Raw genomic sequence first — 18,379 nt, forward strand, 5'->3', positions numbered from 1 at the left:
TTTTTTTTTAAGGCAGAATCATGCCAAAATTATTTTAAACTCTGTTCTGTTCTAGAATCTGGAAGTGGAGAGATGGATTATTCACCCCATTTCAAAAAAGATACTGTAGGAATTAAGATTTTCAGTGATGACTGATGAAATATTTGGTTCAAAAACTTTGTTTTCAATCACGTAAAGATAATTGAAAATTGAAAAATATTCTGATTTTATTTAGTAAGGAAACAATGAGGCAGTTTGATAAATACCAGCACATTTGAGGAAGTATGTGCTTCTGGTTGTCATTACAGCAAAAAATTCAAAGGGGTATTATTAGAGCCAAGAATTCAAAGGGGGATTAGATGTTTAATTGGATAATACAGATATAAAGATTTTTAACATGTCTGGGAGCATTTTACAAGCAAGTTGAGAGAGCTTCATGACTTTATATTTTCTGTCAGGGTTTGGGAGGAAATTGCAGTAGAATAAATGATTCCTTGTCTACGCTTCTTCTGGGCCTCTTAGACTCTTGCAGGAATCTGGTACTGGCAGTGCGTGGTTGGGCATGGACGCTCAGTGCAGTGAACCGAAGTGTACTACATGGAAATAGGAGGAGGTTCACTTCAAAAAGCGTGGCTGCAGCTCTGACCTCAAGCGTTAATAAACAGCAGCCAAAACCTACCCCAGATCAGACCCACTGTGACAAATCAGAACGGGCTGTCAACATATTTCTTGATTGTTTTTTTTCGCCAAATGTCTGGATCTTGATTGTTACCGAATATCTCAAAAGCCAGAAGACCATGGGGAACACCAGAGAGGGAGAGGGACAGAGATAGTTATTGTGGAGTTCCAGGCTTCGATCATTCATCCAGTCTCTTCACCAGGTGGAACAACCTTCTGCAGGAGACTGCAGAGCGACTGCGTGCCAGCAGAGCCCTCCTTCAGCTGTGGCAGAGGTACAAGGACTGTTACGAGCAGTGCTCTTCCACAGTCCGCCAGCAAGAAGATCAGACCAATGAACTCCTGAAGACTGCAACCAGCAAAGACATCACCGATGATGAAGTTACCACTTGGATTCAGGACTGCAATGTATGTTAAGCTTTCCAGTTTTTCACAGCTCTGGGCTAAAAATTCTCAAGAGATTCTCTATTATTAAACTCTATTCTTGGTGTTTTGGAAACTTGCATGCAAATTTTTTTCACTTTATTGATGCATCTCAGGCACAAGAGAGACAGCTTTACATCTGCTACCCAAACCTCATGAATTTGACCGCTCCATTAGTTGTTGCAGTGTTTCAGAAGCGGGTATCTGAAGTCTTTTCTCTGGAGAAAATGGATAAATTATATAACTTCAGTCAGTTTGAAATCCCTGCTTAATGAAGGGATTCTTTCTTGGTAAAATATCTCAACCAAATCTTTAGAGTTCCTTATAAAAGACAGAAACACAAAATCTTTGGCTATATTCCCGCCAATCAAGACTTTTCACTTTTTGTGAATTAAAAGATTTTGGGGATGTCTTTATCCATCCTTATGGAAGGATACCATTCATCCTGAAACCTTGAAGTTCTTCCATTTTCAAGACTATCTCAAGATGGCAAAATAGTTTATCTCTTCTCTGTGCATATGTTTTGGTTCTTTTGAGTTTAAGTTAAGTGACATCAACAAAAAAAAAAAAAAACTAATTGTCTCAATGTAAGCAAAATGATTGCAACAAGAAAAATAAATATCTTAGTGTTTGAAAAATAAAGTCATCTTTTGGAGCATTTGCTACTACGGTCAGGCACCGTGGACTGGCAATTCAAATTGTTCAGTTCACATAATTTCTTAATTTCTTTATGTCCCTTTCTTTAACCATTGTGTTAGGCCATTTACAAAAGTTCTTTTTTCAGCTCTCCTGGTAAATCGTAACAGAAAAAAAAAAAAAAAGGGAGTTCTAGACCTGAATCAATTCACAGTGAGGGTTGCCACTGCTTAGGACTGTCATGTCGGTAGATTCCAAAGGTTTCTTTCAACAAAGCTGAAAGGTAGCTGAGCAGTGTCTTCCTTCTGTTCTTTTCTGTACAGGTACTTTTGACGTATCTTTTTTATTATGCGTGTCATACAGAGTGTAACTGGACACATTGACATTGAAATGTGGTAGTAAATCTTAAGTTTTCGATGATCTAATGACATCAGCAGAGTGTCAGGTTAAGTATTCATATCTTTCTTCAATGTGTTCCACAGGATGTGCTCATGGATTTGAAAACAGCACAGGAGTCACTGGTTGTTCTTCAGGAACTGGGGGAGGAGTTAAAAAGCCAGGTGGAGGCTTCAGCAGCAGCAGCTATACAGTCGGATCATCTTTCTCTGAACCAGAATCTGTCAACCCTAGAACAGGCTCTCCGCAAGCAACAGGCTGTGCTTCAGGTATGCGCACAATATTTAGAATCTGTAGTTCTGATCATCCTGTGGTACCTGAAAACACATAAATTAACTAAAACTGCCTGGGAAAAGAGGATGATGTTACCTGTTCATCAGCATTTCCTAGACTTCCTTGGAAGCCAAAGCTGAGAGTAGAAAATACGCTCAAGTCTAGCACAGTGACCTTGTAAGAAGGTTCAAATTCTCTGAAGAGGATAGCAAACCTCATGCAAGAAAATCTCTGTCTGGAATGCCAAGGTTATCATGCTATCTGCAGATAACAATAGTGCTAACAACTGGATCCACACCTACTCCTCCCCTGAAGACAGCCTCTCTTCCCAGCTAGTTCTTCAGCATTAAAACAAATGAGAAATTCTGAATGTTTGTACAGAATTGATTTTTGTGGTTCCTATTAATGTCAGCGGCCAGACTGACATTTGTGTCAAAGCCTGTTCAGTAGATGTTGCTAATTGCTTGTCTCACCAGGGCCTAAAGAGCAAAATAGGGGTGAAAGAATGTATTCCATAGCAAACCATATGGTTGAAAAAGCAGTAGAGGTAGTGACTTCTGTTTGAGAGACAAGAGGATTTACCCAAGAAGTCCAGCATTGTTTGAAATGTGCTTATAACATCACTGTACTATGAGGAAACAAAACATGAGAGAAGGTTTTAATTTAAAAATGCAATAAGACTAATTCTCTCTGCTGACAATAAATTAAGCATTGGAGAAAGCTAGAGAAGGTTATTTATTTCAAGGTAAGGAGGTATTTATGCACTTTGTTGAAATGTTGCCTTTTTGCTATGATCAAAAATGCTCTTTTTCACCTAAAAAAAAGCCCAGTAATTCCACAGTCAGCAAGCAAAGCAGCAGTTACAATTGCTCCTAGCCTATTCAGCTGTTTGAAAATCGGAATAACTAGGAGTGTAATGTCAGTAGGGATGCTGGGCAGCCAAAGTTCTTAAATGGTGCGTCCTTTTCTGTTTAAGGCTGGAGTTCTGGACTATCAAACCTTTGCCAAGAACCTAGAAGTTCTTGAGACCTGGATAACAGAAGCAGAAGAAATATTGAAAGAACAAGATCCCAGTCACTCATCTGATCTCTCAGCAATACAGAGTAGAATGGAGCAACTCAAGGTGACAAATAAATGTGGGAAGTGTTGTTTTGGTTTTTTTCCTGTTGGCCTGGTTGCTTGTAGTACAGGGTATGCACAAGTATCATACATGTATTCCATGTATAGTAAAAGACTATCACTCATGCAAAGTGTAAGACTGAGAACTTAGAAGTTTGATGGCAGTCAAGGAGTGATTGTCCCAAGTACAGATGAGAAGAATAGTCAAACTGTTCAGAATAAAATTAATATCAGATCAAAATGGGAATGGAAATGTCAGCAGTTCTTGGGGACTTTCTTCATTGTGTTTTTTCTCTCAATTTTTTTTAAATTTATGAAATTCCTGTCTCAGTGGTATTTCATTTAGTGATGAAGTAATTTATACATTTTGGGTAACTTGATATACTGAAGAAACATTCCTACTGTGTACTGTGTGATCTCCATTTGAAGTCTTTCACTCTTTTTGTGGGACTTCTTTTTTCCATCTCCTTCTTTCAGAGGCCACATCAGGAAGTTGCTGATCTTTGCCCTCTAGGCTGTTTTTGTCGGTTTAATCTTCCATTATTTTTCTGTCAAGATTATCCTGACAGAATTCATCTTTGGACATGTTGAAAAGCAGGGCATTTTCTTAATGTAGTGAACTGAATATTTCTATACTGAAAAAGAAAAACTAAAAATAAAAAAATTACTATTTTTAATGGGAATTTACCTGCCTGGCATTCAGGTTAAGAAAGAAGGAAAAAGACTCACATGTTTTGACAGTATAAACGTATGGCTTCAAACACTAGCCTAGTTTTTCAGCTCTGAGCCGTAAATCCTCAATTTAGCAAAACACTTCATTGAAGTTTGAGTATACTTCTCTGCACACATTTAAATATGAACATAAGTCTTCTCCTAGTCTTGGACCAGAAGCTGAAAACTGGAAATGCAGTTTTTCCCTGGCATAGGGATTACTTACCACTGGGTGGCAACCAAGGCCATTCTAAATTTAACTGAGTGCTAGTTCATAATTTTGAAGTGTCAAATAGTGTAGTTCCTGAACTTCCCAGCTGTTACTCTTTTTGTTGCAGAGTCAGATGCTGAAGTTCAGCAGCATGGCCCCAGATTTGGACCGTCTTAATGAGCTGGGTTACAGGCTTCCTCTGAATGATAAAGAAATCAAAAGGATGCAGAACCTGAACAGACATTGGTCTCTGATCTCATCTCAGACTACAGAGAGATTCAGGTGGGGATAGATGAAGACTGTTCTCCAGTTCTCTTAGATTACTAGAATTACAAAGTATACGTTTTGCAGAATATAGAAAATGTTTCACGTATTTCATTAAACAAAGTTCCTTTTCTTTGACATACTTAGAAGTAAGGAGCAAAGCCACTGAACAGAGATGTTGGGTTTGCCACAAATTAACAGGCTTTGAAATGAGGAAGACTGGTACTTTTGAAACTGTTGGCTAAATAAATTGAATGAAGCAGCTAAGTGGGAAAAGTGTTACCACCTGATTTGGAATTTTGCTGGAAAAGTTATTGCAAGACCTTTAACACTTTTGTATTGTTAACACTGAGAGGAGGAGACCTTACCTGAATCCATCTTTCTTTCTTTCAGTAAGCTGCAGTCTTTCTTGCTGCAGCAGCAGACCTTCTTGGAGAAATGTGAGACTTGGATGGATTTACTAGTTCAGACTGAGCAGAAGTTGGCAGCAGAGATTTCAGGAAACTACCAAAGCCTTTTAGAGCAACAGAGGGCACATGAGGCAAGTCACCACGTGTATTTATACATAACTACAATATATGCTATTTATATGTAAATGGAATGCACATTCCTTTGTTGAGTAATATAATAGCATACCTTGAACTGAATTACATTTGCTTGCACCATCTGATGATACCTTAACTTAAAAGCAGAAGCATGCACATATGTCAACAATATCCAGTTTTGAAGAGGCCTTGAGTATCTGCCTGCGTTTGTGTATAACATATCACTATGCCTATGAGTGCTTCCCCCCTACATTTAGTCCACTTCAATTGGTTTGTACCAAGGAAATCAAAGTTTTCATTGGCTCTCCTGTAAAAACATAGCAATTCTCATGCCATTTGGTTCTTTGTCTTCAGACATAAGCTGGAGAAAATCTCTATTACAGTTTATAATGATTTTGTTTATTTTTTTACGAAATTGTCAATGTATATAGCATTTGAAGAGCATGTTAAAGGAGAACTTTTAAATCAAATACTGAGTTAAATAACTAACCATGGGTCTCCATTTGGCAGCATTTCCTTGGAGAACAAACTGATTTGGTATTTGCTGCATGCTGGAGTCATTTGTCTGTAACAAATCAAGAACTAGCACAGCTTTTGCTGCAGGGAAAGATTGATTCAGAATTTTTACTAGAGGATGCCTTTATGATATTCATTGAAGTCAAGAGATGCACATTTTTTCTCTACCCATATTGTTACTGCCAAGAATCCTTGTAAAGATCAAGTAAAAGAAGTCAATTTTCATACCAGAGCTCCCATGTGGCCACAGCAGTTTCAGTTCCCACAGCTTTTTCAGATGACCTACCCCTAGACTCAGGCCAGATTACAGGAAGAGTTACGGTCTTCCCCCTCTCTTGCCTTATATCTCACAGCATAGTGTTTGAGTGTCCAACAGCAGAAAGTAATTCACAGCATTTTTTTTTCTTGCTTTAGCATACAGTTTGCTTTAGCAATTAACTGCCTTGGTTTTTACAAATGTCATCTATTTCATTTCCTCATTGCTGCCAGCATTAAGTGGATAGTGTCTTCATAAGTTCAAGCATCTCAGGTCTTTTAGATTTGAAAAAATCATTACTAAGTGGATAATTTCCTACTGTTCCTATGTCTAGTCATAGCTATAGTTTTTTGAAAGGAGGTAAAGCAATCTCCCTGCCTTCAACTGTCTTGAGATCTCAGCTTAATTCTCTCCTGAAAACTAGATCTGAACAGTTAGCTCCGATGAGTGTTTCTCAGTCACTCTGTTGAAGCCCTTCTTATTACAACTATAAAATCATCTCTGAGAATTAAGAGAATTAATGTCTGATTTTCAAAACACTGCAATTCATCCTAAAAAATATATAAACTGCCTTTTTTTTTTCCCTGAGTTTTGGCATTATTTACAGTCTAAGTGTATTTAGTACACAAAACACTGTGTGCTTGACAGTGCTTTGTCATAGTCAAAAAGAATTTTCTTTCCTCTCCTTATGGCTGTAAGGGTCAAATCTCAACTTCTTGAAATGCATTTCTGCATTATTTCACTTTGTATTTTTTGAAAAATAATGAGAAAATATTCTGTTTCTACCTGAATTCCCAGAATTGATAATGAAACTCTTCCAGCTCTATTACCAGCTTTCCGGTGCTGACTCATAATTGCTGGTGTTTACTCTAAGAAGACCCCAACCACCTCAGTGACCTTATTTAAAAGTATCTTCCCACTGAAATTTACAAAGCAGCAGTGTGGAGGTGATGGCTTTTTCAAATATCATACACTAACACTGGCATCTGCACCAGTCTGTCAGGATGATTTTTTAATCCCTTTTTGCCCAGTTCTCTAGTACGTGATACATTGCTTGGGTCTCCCGTGCAGTGGGAATGCACCAAGACAAGCATTTGACGAAGTGCTGACAGGGAAGGGGAAGAAAGTTCCTTGCCAACTCAATTACTGAATTTTTTTCAGTGTGCTGGTGTTGTGCATTTCAATACCTACCTTCTTTTCCTTCTCTTATTTCAGTAATCTGTGTATGAGAATAAATTTGGGTAACAAGTGGTCCCAGGTAACAGAGTATCCCTCTTATCCCAGAGAATGTACATGTGGAAAGCAAGAGGATGTTGACAGAAATGTCTCTACTTTTGTGTAGGACTTGAATACCTCCACTCTAAGCAGAGTTCCTCGTGCTTGATAAGCTTTTATTTTACCCTACTTAAAAAGTATTAAAATTTTCCCTTTTGGAGGATTTGGTTTTGTTTTTTTGTTCAGTTTGGTTTGGGTTGGGGTTTTTTTTGATGTTGGTTTTATTTTTGTGGTGGTTGGTGTTTAACCAGTTGTAACCAATTGTGTTCTGTTTAGTCTCGATCTGTCAGCAATGCTGATAGATGCTGTTGCCTCCTGTGCTTCATCTGTCTCCCCTAACTTGACAGAAATAGATGTGACAGGAAGTAAAATTTCTCCCTTATTGCTCAGTTTTCTGAAATTCTCAGCCTCAAATTATTGTGGTTTCATTCTTGAGATAATACAGCATTTATTTTCCCTCTGATTCAGGCTCAGTCATTCGTAAGTGCCAAGGTATTCAAAGAACAGTATCAAATATTTCTGCAAGGAAATGAGACAACACTATTTCATTCTATGGGAAAATTTATGACCTGAGTAACATTTTCAGAATTAACTTAGTGATTCAGAGAGGCAAAATTTCATTTTGAAAAATTGCTGCGTCGTCTAGAAGTCCTAAACTTCATACCATGTGCTTGAGGGATTTAATTGTACAGGTGCCAGTGGGTATTTTGCTGGCATTAGCAGATGTGGAGATTGGTACAATCACAATCTGAGCTGGTGGAAAGGTGTATAATGGTAGTGTAGTTTAGACTTGAAGAATAGTGCCTCTTAGTTCAGGCAAGGGTAAATTTCTATCAACTGCAAATGCCATCACTAACTAAAGAAAAAAAAATCTCAAACTTCATACCAGTATAATTTTCCTTTGAATCTCTCTGTAAACCTTTTAAACATGGAGTGGATCCAGTCCTGAGGTGATGCCTGTGTGTACCTCAGTGAACATAAGAATATTCCTGAAGAACTTTATCTAGAGAGATGGTCTGTTACTAAAAGGAAAGATATTTTTTTTAAATAAATTTAAGTAGTCTATAGACTTAAGTAATCTTTGCTTAAGTAGCACTTAGTTATTTTTTTGTCTTAAGTAATATATAAGTAATAAGGAAGTTTTAAAAATATTGTGGAAGTTTAGTATGCCTGATAGGGAAAATTGGAAAATAAATTGAAAAACTTGGAGGAAGTGGAAAATTGATTTCTAGGTCCTTTACCTGGCTGACCATTTCTTGTAAAGTTCTGTTGGCAATGTAAACGTGTATTTAAAGTTTGTATAACACTATCACACATGATCTGGGTGTAAATTCAGTCTAACAAGGCAAAGCATTATAATATTCTTAAACGTGAAAAAATAAATGTGCCCCTTCTGTTCATTCACAAATTTTGTAAATAATAATGTCAATCACACAATTCTACTCAGAAACATAAAACCAAGCTCCTTTTGATATCATTTAGCTTTATAGTGGTGGTCTCAAGGAACTAATAATTACTGTAAGCAGCAAGTAACTCTAAAAGTGAGATTTTTAAATTTGTTTCTATTTAAGTTCATGACAAAACTACTAGTGAGTTAATCCAAAATTATATTAAATACATGAAAGTTCATTTTTACCAGTGCATACAGACAGAATTAAAAATGTAAGATCTTGTTTTAACATCCTTGTCTCCTGTACAACAGCTATTCCAGGCAGAGATGTTCAGCCGCCAGCAGATTTTGCATTCAATTATCTCTGATGGGCAGCTCCTCCTAGAACAAGGACAGGTGGACGACAGGTAGACGTTCCTGTGTTGTTGCTGCTGCTGGTTATGTAAAGTAACACTTAGAGTAGTGAGAGACTTCCAATCAGAGAAGGTAGCAGATGTCAGTGTTCAGATCATGCTCTACTGAAATAGAAGTTGCTGGGTTAAGCTATTAATTAGTCAGATCTTAAGACAGGGATCTTTAGGATGGTATGGGGTATGTTAATGCATCTGAGAGTACAGCAACCTTGAGATTTGTCTGGAATTATCAAACATGTTACATATATGTCTACTTTGATGTACTTTCAAAATGTCACTTTCACCAAAAGAGCCTGCAGTGCCAGATTTAGTGGATTAAACTTGGTTTATGCCATCCAGGGATTTGCCTCCACCAGGAGAAATTCCTGCTGCCATTTAAGAATACCTGCAACCTGAATGTAATGGATTAGAAATTCATTGTTGCCTGATATTTTATTTTAAATGCTTGTGATCAAATGAATGATAATCAGTGCAACACTAGTGGGTTCACACTTGTGCATATGCATTTTCTTTGCTAAAGTGGTAATATAAGGGGAACTGTTTGCTGGAGTGTGAGAATTTTGTTAATGCTGTGTGTATTTTACACCTGCTTTGACCTCAGGAGCAAATCTGGGGGCAAAATGTGGAATCTCCATGATTTACTATCAGTTTGACTCATCCAAACTGACAAAACCTGTGGGTTTTTTTTTGTGTGTGTATTTCTGGGGAGAAAGTAGAAGAGTTTTATGTGTTAAAGGTTTGGGGGTTTTAAAGTCTCAATAATTGGATCCATTTAATTCTCCCAGTAAGTAAAGAGTGACGTTCTTATCCTCAATCAACTATCATGAGGCTTCAGAGCTTTTCTCTTAGTGCTTCATATTTGACAGCCAGACATGTTCCCTTTCCTATAAGTTAATTTCATGAAACAAATACATTCAAGTATGAAAGTTACTGTGTATTTTTGTTTGTAATTTATGTATTTATAATAGGGATGAATTTAGTATGAAACTGACTCTTCTAAGTAATCAATGGCAAGGAGTAATTCGCCGGGCACAGCAGAGAAGGGGGATCATCGACAGCCAGATTCACCAGTGGCAGCGCTACAGGGAGATGGCAGAGAAGCTGCGCAAGTGGCTGATGGAGATGTCCCGTCAGCCGGTGACTGGGCTGGGCAATGTTCCTATCCCATTGCAGCAAGCAAGAGCGCTACTGGATGAAGTGCAGGTATGTCCACTGTGTCTGAAGAAAAAGAAAGAAATCCCTGCCTTTTTTACAGTCTTGATCATTTAAAACGTTCTTTAAAATGTCTTAGACTCAGCCTGTCTGCTTTGCAGAAAGCAACATTGGATGTTAGTTCTTCTTTGGAACTAGCGTAACATCAGAAGTTGTAGTGTGATGGAAGCAAAGTTGGAGTTCACAAAGAATATATAATTGAGAACTTTCTGGGTCCTTGCTCTCAAGCCTTCTCTTCTTCTGTTTTTGCTTTGTAGCTAGTGTCACACTGAAACTGTCTTGAAAAAGAAATAATGTCCTGTTTGAGGAATGTATTCTAGCTAACAGGAAAGGATTCTTTGAGTGTCCGTCTTCATGTGAGGTTAACACTATCTATTTATCAGTTCAGCATCTTTGAGATTTTAGCTAGAAGATGAATGTAATAATAAAGCTTATAAACATAATGCACTCTAGAGAAATTAGTTCTCTATAAGAGCAGTTGATATACTGATATTAATGGGGAGAAAGAAGCCTTTTGTGTCTTTATCTCCCTGGAGAAGTTTTCTAAAGGTCTGCTGTAGTAAATGATAGCAAAAATGTTAGGGTAAATCATTTAGGCCATAACTCATGCTTAAGACAAGGTATGAAACCAATGAAGTATAGCCTTGAGAATGAATAACTGACTATTGTAATTGAATAACTGCTAATTGTAATTAAAAAGACAAAGCTGACAGAAAACTATTAATATTTTCAGCTTAAAGAGAAAGTTCTCCTAAGGCAACAAGGGAGTTACATCCTCACTGTGGAAGCTGGGAAGCAACTGCTGCTCTCTGCTGACAGTGGAGCTGAGGCAGTCCTGCAGACAGAGCTTACTGAAATTCAGGAGCGCTGGAAGATAACTAGCTCCCAACTGGAGCAGCAAAAGAAACAGCTTGCTTTACTACTGAAGGTAAGTGTGCGATTTCTTCTGTACTTCTTCAGCAAGTTTATGTTTTCTCACTGTGAACCCTAGTGAAGAAAAGCATTCTCAGTTGACAAGCACAAATACAGGAACTGCGTATATGGTGTGAGCTAACAATTTCCTTTTACCACCTCTTAAACTAGGAGTGATAATACTTCATATAAGTAGGCTTATGTTAGTTGACAGTTGTAACTGATATTTCCAGAACACTGCTGATAAAGTATATTACTACCAGCCCTATTTTCAACTTAGGCCAAATATTTATTTTTATTTGCACAATGCTGTTTAGTTTTTAAACATATTTGTATTGGGTTTGAGTGGCAAAGGTTTCATAGCAGGAAACTACAGGAATGACTTCTCTGAGAAGCTGCCAGAAGCTTCCCCTATGTCTGATGGAGCCAATGCAAGCCAGCTCTATGATGGACCACCACTGGTGAAGGCTGAGCCCAGCGGTGATGGTATAGCACCTCTGGGATAACATTTTTTAGAAGGTGAAAAAAAAGTTACTGTGCAGGATTAATTGCATCTGGAGAGAGGAGTGAGACAGTGTGACAGAAGCAAGGTGACTGAAGAAGGAGGGGGAGGAGATGCTGCAGGCACCAGAGCAGAGATTACCCTGCAGCCATGATGGAAGTCCACAGTGGAGCAGAGATCCACCTGCAGCCCACAGAGGACCCGCATCAGAGCAAGTGGATTCCCAAAGGACACTGTGACCCAGTGTGAAGCCCACGCTGGAGCAGTTATGCTGGCAGGACTTTTGACCTCATACAGGACCCACACTGGCACAGTCTTTTCCTGAAGGACGGCACCGCATGGAAGGGGGACCCATGCCGGAGCAGTTTGTGAAGAACTCACAGAAAAGTTCATGTAGAACTGCCTCCTGTGGGAGGGACCCCATGCTGGAGCAGGGCAGGAGTGTTAAGAACATGATAGACTATTGTCATTTAGATCATATTATTTAATCCAAAGAGAAGAAAGAAGACAGTGAGGAGAGGGGGTTTTGCAAGGTCTTTTGTTTGTAATACATCATCCTGAAAATGGTCATTAAATACTGGCACAGATTGGAAAAAAAGGAAGGAGAGAATTACAAAGGCAGTTGAAACAAAAGATGTAAGGATTTTTCTCAATACAATACAATATTTAATGCAAGTTTTGCATGTTCTGGTATTCTTTGTGAGTTGACTGGCTTATTAGTGATCCTTCTGTGTCAATATAAAGCTTTAACAAGGAGGTGAGGCAGGTAAAACCATACTGCCTCATTATGATTAGTATAGTTTTATTGCATTGGACACATTAAAAATTTTGGAAGATATACAAACACTAAACCAGGATGTAGCTGCTAGAGTCCTGACTTATAGAAGATACTACAGGTGCTTCAATCTACCCTGAATTTGCAGTTTCCCTAACCACTTTTTTCCCCAAAAAATATTAATACACCTACATGAAATTCTTGTCAAAGAACAGTGTTGTGTTTAATACAGGCATTCAAGAAAGGAAGTGAAAAATAATTTTAGCAGGGAGAGGCTTTCCTGCAAGGATGGAGCTAGACCTAGACAGCATTTCAATAACAGGAGACTTGCGTATTTCTACTAGCAGAGACGTACACACAAAAAGTCTGACACAGTTCTACGTATGACTCAAGCTCTGAGACTTCCAGTATTATTTAAAGGGGGATTTCAAGGCATGTTTTTATTAGGCAAATCAACTGACATAAATATAATCTGGATCAAAATTGAAGTCTCATAAACTTTCTACTTTCAGGACTGGGAAAAATCTGAAAAGGCCATAGGAGACTCCCTGGAGAAGCTAAGATCATTCAAAAAAAAGCTTTCTCAGCCATTGCCAGATCACCATGATGAATTGCACGCAGAGCAGATTCGTTGCAAGGTAAAGCACTTCTCCATCGATTGTAGTCTCTGCCTTTGTGCAGTAACCTCTTCCATTGTTAACTGGCTTCACAATACTGACTGTGCAAACCAATCAGCTATTCCCATGACAAGAAACTAACCATGTAATATATGGACAGCATAATACCACAGTCATAATGGTTAAGGACGCGGCGCAGTCACCGCCGAGGCCCGGGTTCGATTCCCAGTCGGGGCCACTCCCCGGGCAGATGGAGCTCGTTAGCCCTGTAAGGCAATCCATCTACGTCCTGAGGACCTCGCTGCCACTGTCCAAGCTCACTTGGCCCCAGCAGATGAACCTCAGGATTAAAGGGTGGGCTCAGTTCCGCGCACACTGTGTCTCACCTAAAAAATCCAATGCGCAGGCTGGAAGGTGTAAAGACCTTTCCCGGTTCTTCGTTCGCGAAGACTGGCCATTAATACCACAGTGATCTCACCATAAGGCAAACCCCGCAGGGTAGATACAGATCTGATCAAAGTGATACCAGAACCTGAAAAATACTGTGGAAGGACTATACCAGTGTGTTTTTATTATAGAAATTCTAACTCAACATTCAAACTCATGGTATCCGTAACTGTTGGCTTGGTCTTTTATTTGAGGTGAGGTTACTGTGGAGTATTTTAAACAACACTTTTAGGCTATATTATTTGCATTTTAGAAATGATTCACAACTTGAAAATATTTTCTATACATAGAAGTCCAAACCAATACTTGGAATTCCCAAATACCTTTGAACTTTAGAGAGTTGAGTAATTTCTTAGTTTGTGACTACTTGTTACGAAGCTGATGTATCATTCAGTATTGCAGAGTTAACTCCCTCATTACTGAAAATATTGGTACCTTTGGGGTTGATGTTTTCTTTTTCTTTGCAATGGGGCTTAAACAGTCTGCTTGAAATGGTGCTCAGATAGGACTTAAATTAGTGATATAAGAACTGCTTGTGTTCGTGTTTCATTAACACATTCAAATTTTTATTTGTTACTGGTCCTTTTTCCTTGTGTTCTTCTCTTAAGGAGTTAGAGAATGCTGTTGAAGGCTGGACAGATGACCTTGCACACCTCTCTCTGCTGAAGGAGACCCTGTCTATATATATCAGCGCAGATGATATCTCAATCCTCAGTGAGCGTATAGAGCTCCTGCACAGACAGTGGGAGGAGCTGTGCCACCAGGCAAGTACAGTATGAGTACTGATGTGAGTAGTATGCAGGCTACAGAAGTGTTGTGAGAAAAACTGAATACAAGTAGCATCTTTTAGAAAAGATGCATGCAGGCACACTTAAATTCAAAGGTGAATTCTTTCTGAATCAGGGGAAACATTCATTGAAACGTTCCTTTAGTTACTGCTGGTGTTTCTTGATGTCTTGAATTTTATAATGGCAGTGAAGTCATATTTAATCAACAAAAAGGTCACACTGTGAGCTGTGGGAACATGGCATGGCTGTCTGGGAAAAACACAGAGGTAAAACAGTAACAAAGTAACACAGAAGTAAAACTTTTCTTTCATGGAAGACCTGTTCTCAGAAAGGATGTCCCCTCCCTATTCAGTATTGCTCTATTGTACCTTCAGTTCTGCTGATAGCTTCTGCTTCTTCAGACATTGGCATCTGCATTTCTGTAAGTCCTAGGGTGACTTACTTGCCTGCAAAATGAGATGAGGAGTATTGGTTTATTTTTTCAGGTGCATCATGCTATTAGTATGCTTCTGGCCTCTGTTTTGCACTTCAGGTAGTAGAGCCTTCCTCACACCGCTTTTCAGATTATCCTAAAGTTATTCCTGTTGTTTTCAGTAGAGATTTCAGTCCAGATATGTTGAGGCTAACTTTGAAATAGCTACTTCATGTAAAATACCTGTGAAGGCTTCAAAAACACCCCCAAAGTAGGAAAAATGCTTCACAGTTAACAGCACGGAACATGTTATGCATATTCTGCTTTTGAATGAACCAGTGTAGATACATCTAAGTTACGACGTGACTGCATGCATGTTTATGGTAAAAGAAGGAACCAAGTAAAGAATTTTAATCTTACTTTTGTGCATGCTGAGTGTTTCAGAATGTAACCTAGCACAACACTTCGTTCAACTGCTGCTTTTTTCCGGAAAGCTCTCATCAACCACAAAAAGGAAATGCAAGGTCATGTGTTTGCCCCTGTTAAACCTAACACAGTAGTTAAAGAACACACCCCTTTGTTTATGAAAGAGCGGATGCTTCATCTGAAAAGAGGCTTCATCTCTTCAGGTGAAATTCTGATATAAAGTCAGAAACAACTTAGATTACAATGGGGAGGAAAGGAAGTAAGTAGCTGTACCGATGTCTTAAACTGGAGAGGTGACTGCTGCTGTTTTGATTTGTGTCCATCTTTGTCTGTTATTATTTGCGGCCTGACATGATACCACGGTTATAACAATTTCTTAAACACAGCAATGTTGTTTTTCCTTCTGTACCGACTACAGCATTAGCCTGTTTGATGTTTTATGCCTGTTCTTTCCTGTCAGGCACACCTCAGTCCTCTAGAATCTCTCGAGGTGTCATGCTCATCCATGAGAAATAGTTATCTGTGAAATGAGTGTATTGGGACTCCAGTAGGAAGTTGCTAATGCAAAATAAAGTATATCTTTCATTTAGCTTTGTACTCATGCTCACGCACAAATTACAGACTTTTTGAGTTTGACCTATGCTATATGTAGGTTTTTTTGTTTGTTTGTTTGTTTTTTGGTTGGTTGGTTGGTTGGTTTTTGGTTGGTTGGTTTTTTTTTCCTTTGGTGAAGCATTTATAATTTCATTTTTGTGTAATCTCTTAGACTGAAAAGAAGCTTAGCATACTTTATAAAATTTAATAAGTGAGCAAAAACTGTAAGAAAATTTAATTTTTGCCTTCTAATGAAACGGTTAGAGACATTAGAAAATGAGATATTGACAGACTACTGAGCATAACGGTTGAGTGCCTCTCTCTGTGCACAGGATGTAGGTAACAGGAAATCTGAGAGCAGCACTTACCCCTGAACTTACAGACAGTCACACAAAGTTTTTGCAGTACAACTCCAGTTTGTTTTAATGGCAAGTGAGGGGCTGGAACACTTTGTCAGGGCTAGAGGAGTTCACATTGAGGTACAAAGTGTTTTAAGCATGTCTTAAATGCATTTACTATTTTGGTTTTATTTACTTTTTCAAATGGTTTAAGGTCTCCTTACGTCGACAACAAGTTAGTGAGAGACTGAATGAGTGGGCTGTCTTCAGTGAGAAAAACAAGGAGCTCTGTGAGTGGCTGACACAAATGGAAAGTAAGGTGTCTCAAAATGGCGACATCCTCATAGAAGAAATGATTGAGAAACTTAAAAAGGTATGGTGTACACTTGCATACACTGTTCTTTAACTGCTTACTTGTTTTATGTTGCAAGGAGGATACTGAATTAGCTGAATTACTTTACCCTGATATGTTCCAGTGTTTGTGTTCTTCTCTTGCTATGCAGCACTTTTCTTGTCTTTCCTGAGATATTTCCTAGAATACCAGAAAATTAAGTGAATGCAGGGTCAGAGGCATCTGAATGTTTTGCTAAGTGTTCAGTCAGAATTGCCTGTAAAGAGTTTAACTATAGCAGATATATTTATAGAAGACATCATGTTTTGTTTTCAGTTGGGTGTTTTTTCATTCTTCTGATAGTTATTTGTGTTTATACATCTAATATATGAGGTTGTCTCTCCACTGTACAAATCAACAAAAAACCAACATTCACTTGTATTTTTGAATCATTCCTTTAGTAGTGTAGACCAGAGTATATTCAGAATAAGCACTGTGTTTCTGATTGCTCTTTACTGTCCAGGATTATCAAGAGGAAATTGCTATAGCCCAAAAGAACAAAATCCAGCTTCAGCAAATGGGAGAGAGACTTGCTAAAGCCAGCCAAGAGAGTAAGGCATCAGAGATTGAGTACAAACTTGGCAAGATCAATGACAGGTGGCAGCATCTTCTAGATCTTATTGCAGCCAGGTAAAACCATTGTTTTATTTCTAAGTGTTGAATGGGGCAGATTAATATGCTGGATGTAATGCACTTAAAATCCTTTGTTTTTCATTATTAACTGTGAAATTAATTTATTCTTAATCATCATCACATTTTTGTGAAATTCACCTTCCTGTTTTACTTTTCAGTACATAACATAGTTTCTTCAAGAAGAGTCAATTTAAAACTTTATATGCTAGAATGATGTGGTGGTGGTGGTAGGTTGACAGTTGGACTTAATGGTTCTCTGTTTCTGTAGTATAGGATCAGTTGCAGATTTAGTGAGCCTTGCACTAGTAGCATCTACTTTAGATGGTGCTTAAAACTGGATGCAAATACATTTTTTTTCTAAAAAATTCTTGGCAGAGGAATCAAAACATTGCATTTGTAATTTTGGATTTCAAGAAGAGCAGTTCCAAAATTTAGTCCTAAGTTTTCTGCCTAATTATTTTTTTACTGGTGGAAAAGAGTAACTGCAGGTAGATGTATGCACATTGGGCTTAAAGATTCTTTTTATTCAAGGTCAAAAGTATAGTAGCAGTTTTCACAACAGGACTGTTGTTTGATGTTTGAAGAAACTGGTTTATTTGTTTCAACACTTTCTGTTGAGCTGTACTACAGTCTCCCTTTCATTACCAACAATAATTTTGTCCCAGTTTTGTCTTTCATAAATTGTATATATACTTCATATACTTTATAGTTCACACTGCACTGATGTAAGGACATATGCATTAGTAATACTTTAGCCCTGTTAGCAGCAAAAGGCTTTGTTTAGTTTCATCATCTTTTTTTGTCTGTTCTTTTTTCATATGGTTTTACTGCATTCCTGCTCTGAAATCTGTAAGCATAGGAGCAGTAAATTTTATGTAAACAGAAGTGTTCTGGTGGCTCTAGCTCCTTTAATAGTAGATAATTTTAAAATAATGAACATTGTTTATTTCTTACAGAACAATTAAGTCAGGAAGTGTTGCATTATGGTCAAGTAATGTTCTCTGTAGGGGGGCAAGTAAGGGTTCAGGATTCTGCATCATTCTTGAGTGGGGAGATATAAACTGCAATACTATATACTTAAGCTTTCTCATTCTGTTATCATGAAATGTCAAGTCCTAGTTCTAAACTAGTGTATTTAAAATATGTAACATTTATTTACTTTTATTTCCAGATCATTTCAATTTACCCTTCTCAACTTGCATGCTCAGCACTGTTGTGGGCAATTAAACATATAACCCTTTCCATTC

At 38.1% G+C, this 18,379-nt stretch overlaps 1 protein-coding gene across 10 annotated transcripts in view; it reads left to right on the forward strand.

Annotated features, from left to right (window-relative positions):
* Window positions 1-17,135, forward strand: part of SYNE1 (spectrin repeat containing nuclear envelope protein 1) — a 276,624-nt gene extending 259,489 nt beyond the window's left edge. For all 10 annotated transcript variants that reach the window (XM_027903871.1, XM_027903873.1, XM_027903872.1 and 7 more), the window contains 12 exons: window positions 861-1,065; window positions 2,199-2,381; window positions 3,362-3,508; window positions 4,554-4,708; window positions 5,084-5,231; window positions 8,985-9,079; window positions 10,054-10,288; window positions 11,031-11,225; window positions 12,999-13,124; window positions 14,159-14,314; window positions 16,323-16,481; window positions 16,963-17,135. In XM_027903871.1, the coding sequence (XP_027759672.1) occupies window positions 861-1,065; window positions 2,199-2,381; window positions 3,362-3,508; window positions 4,554-4,708; window positions 5,084-5,231; window positions 8,985-9,079; window positions 10,054-10,288; window positions 11,031-11,225; window positions 12,999-13,124; window positions 14,159-14,314; window positions 16,323-16,481; window positions 16,963-17,133 (1,975 nt within the window). In that variant the 3' untranslated portion in view covers window positions 17,134-17,135. The remainder of the gene's footprint in view (window positions 1-860; window positions 1,066-2,198; window positions 2,382-3,361; window positions 3,509-4,553; window positions 4,709-5,083; window positions 5,232-8,984; window positions 9,080-10,053; window positions 10,289-11,030; window positions 11,226-12,998; window positions 13,125-14,158; window positions 14,315-16,322; window positions 16,482-16,962) is intronic.
* The last annotated feature ends 1,244 nt before the right edge of the window (window positions 17,136-18,379 follow it).

Source organism: Empidonax traillii, unplaced genomic scaffold (genome assembly GCF_003031625.1).
Source record: "Empidonax traillii isolate 1590-97213 ecotype Southwest subspecies unplaced genomic scaffold, ASM303162v1 scaffold997:size582561, whole genome shotgun sequence".
NCBI classification, from domain to species: Eukaryota; Metazoa; Chordata; class Aves; order Passeriformes; family Tyrannidae; genus Empidonax; species Empidonax traillii.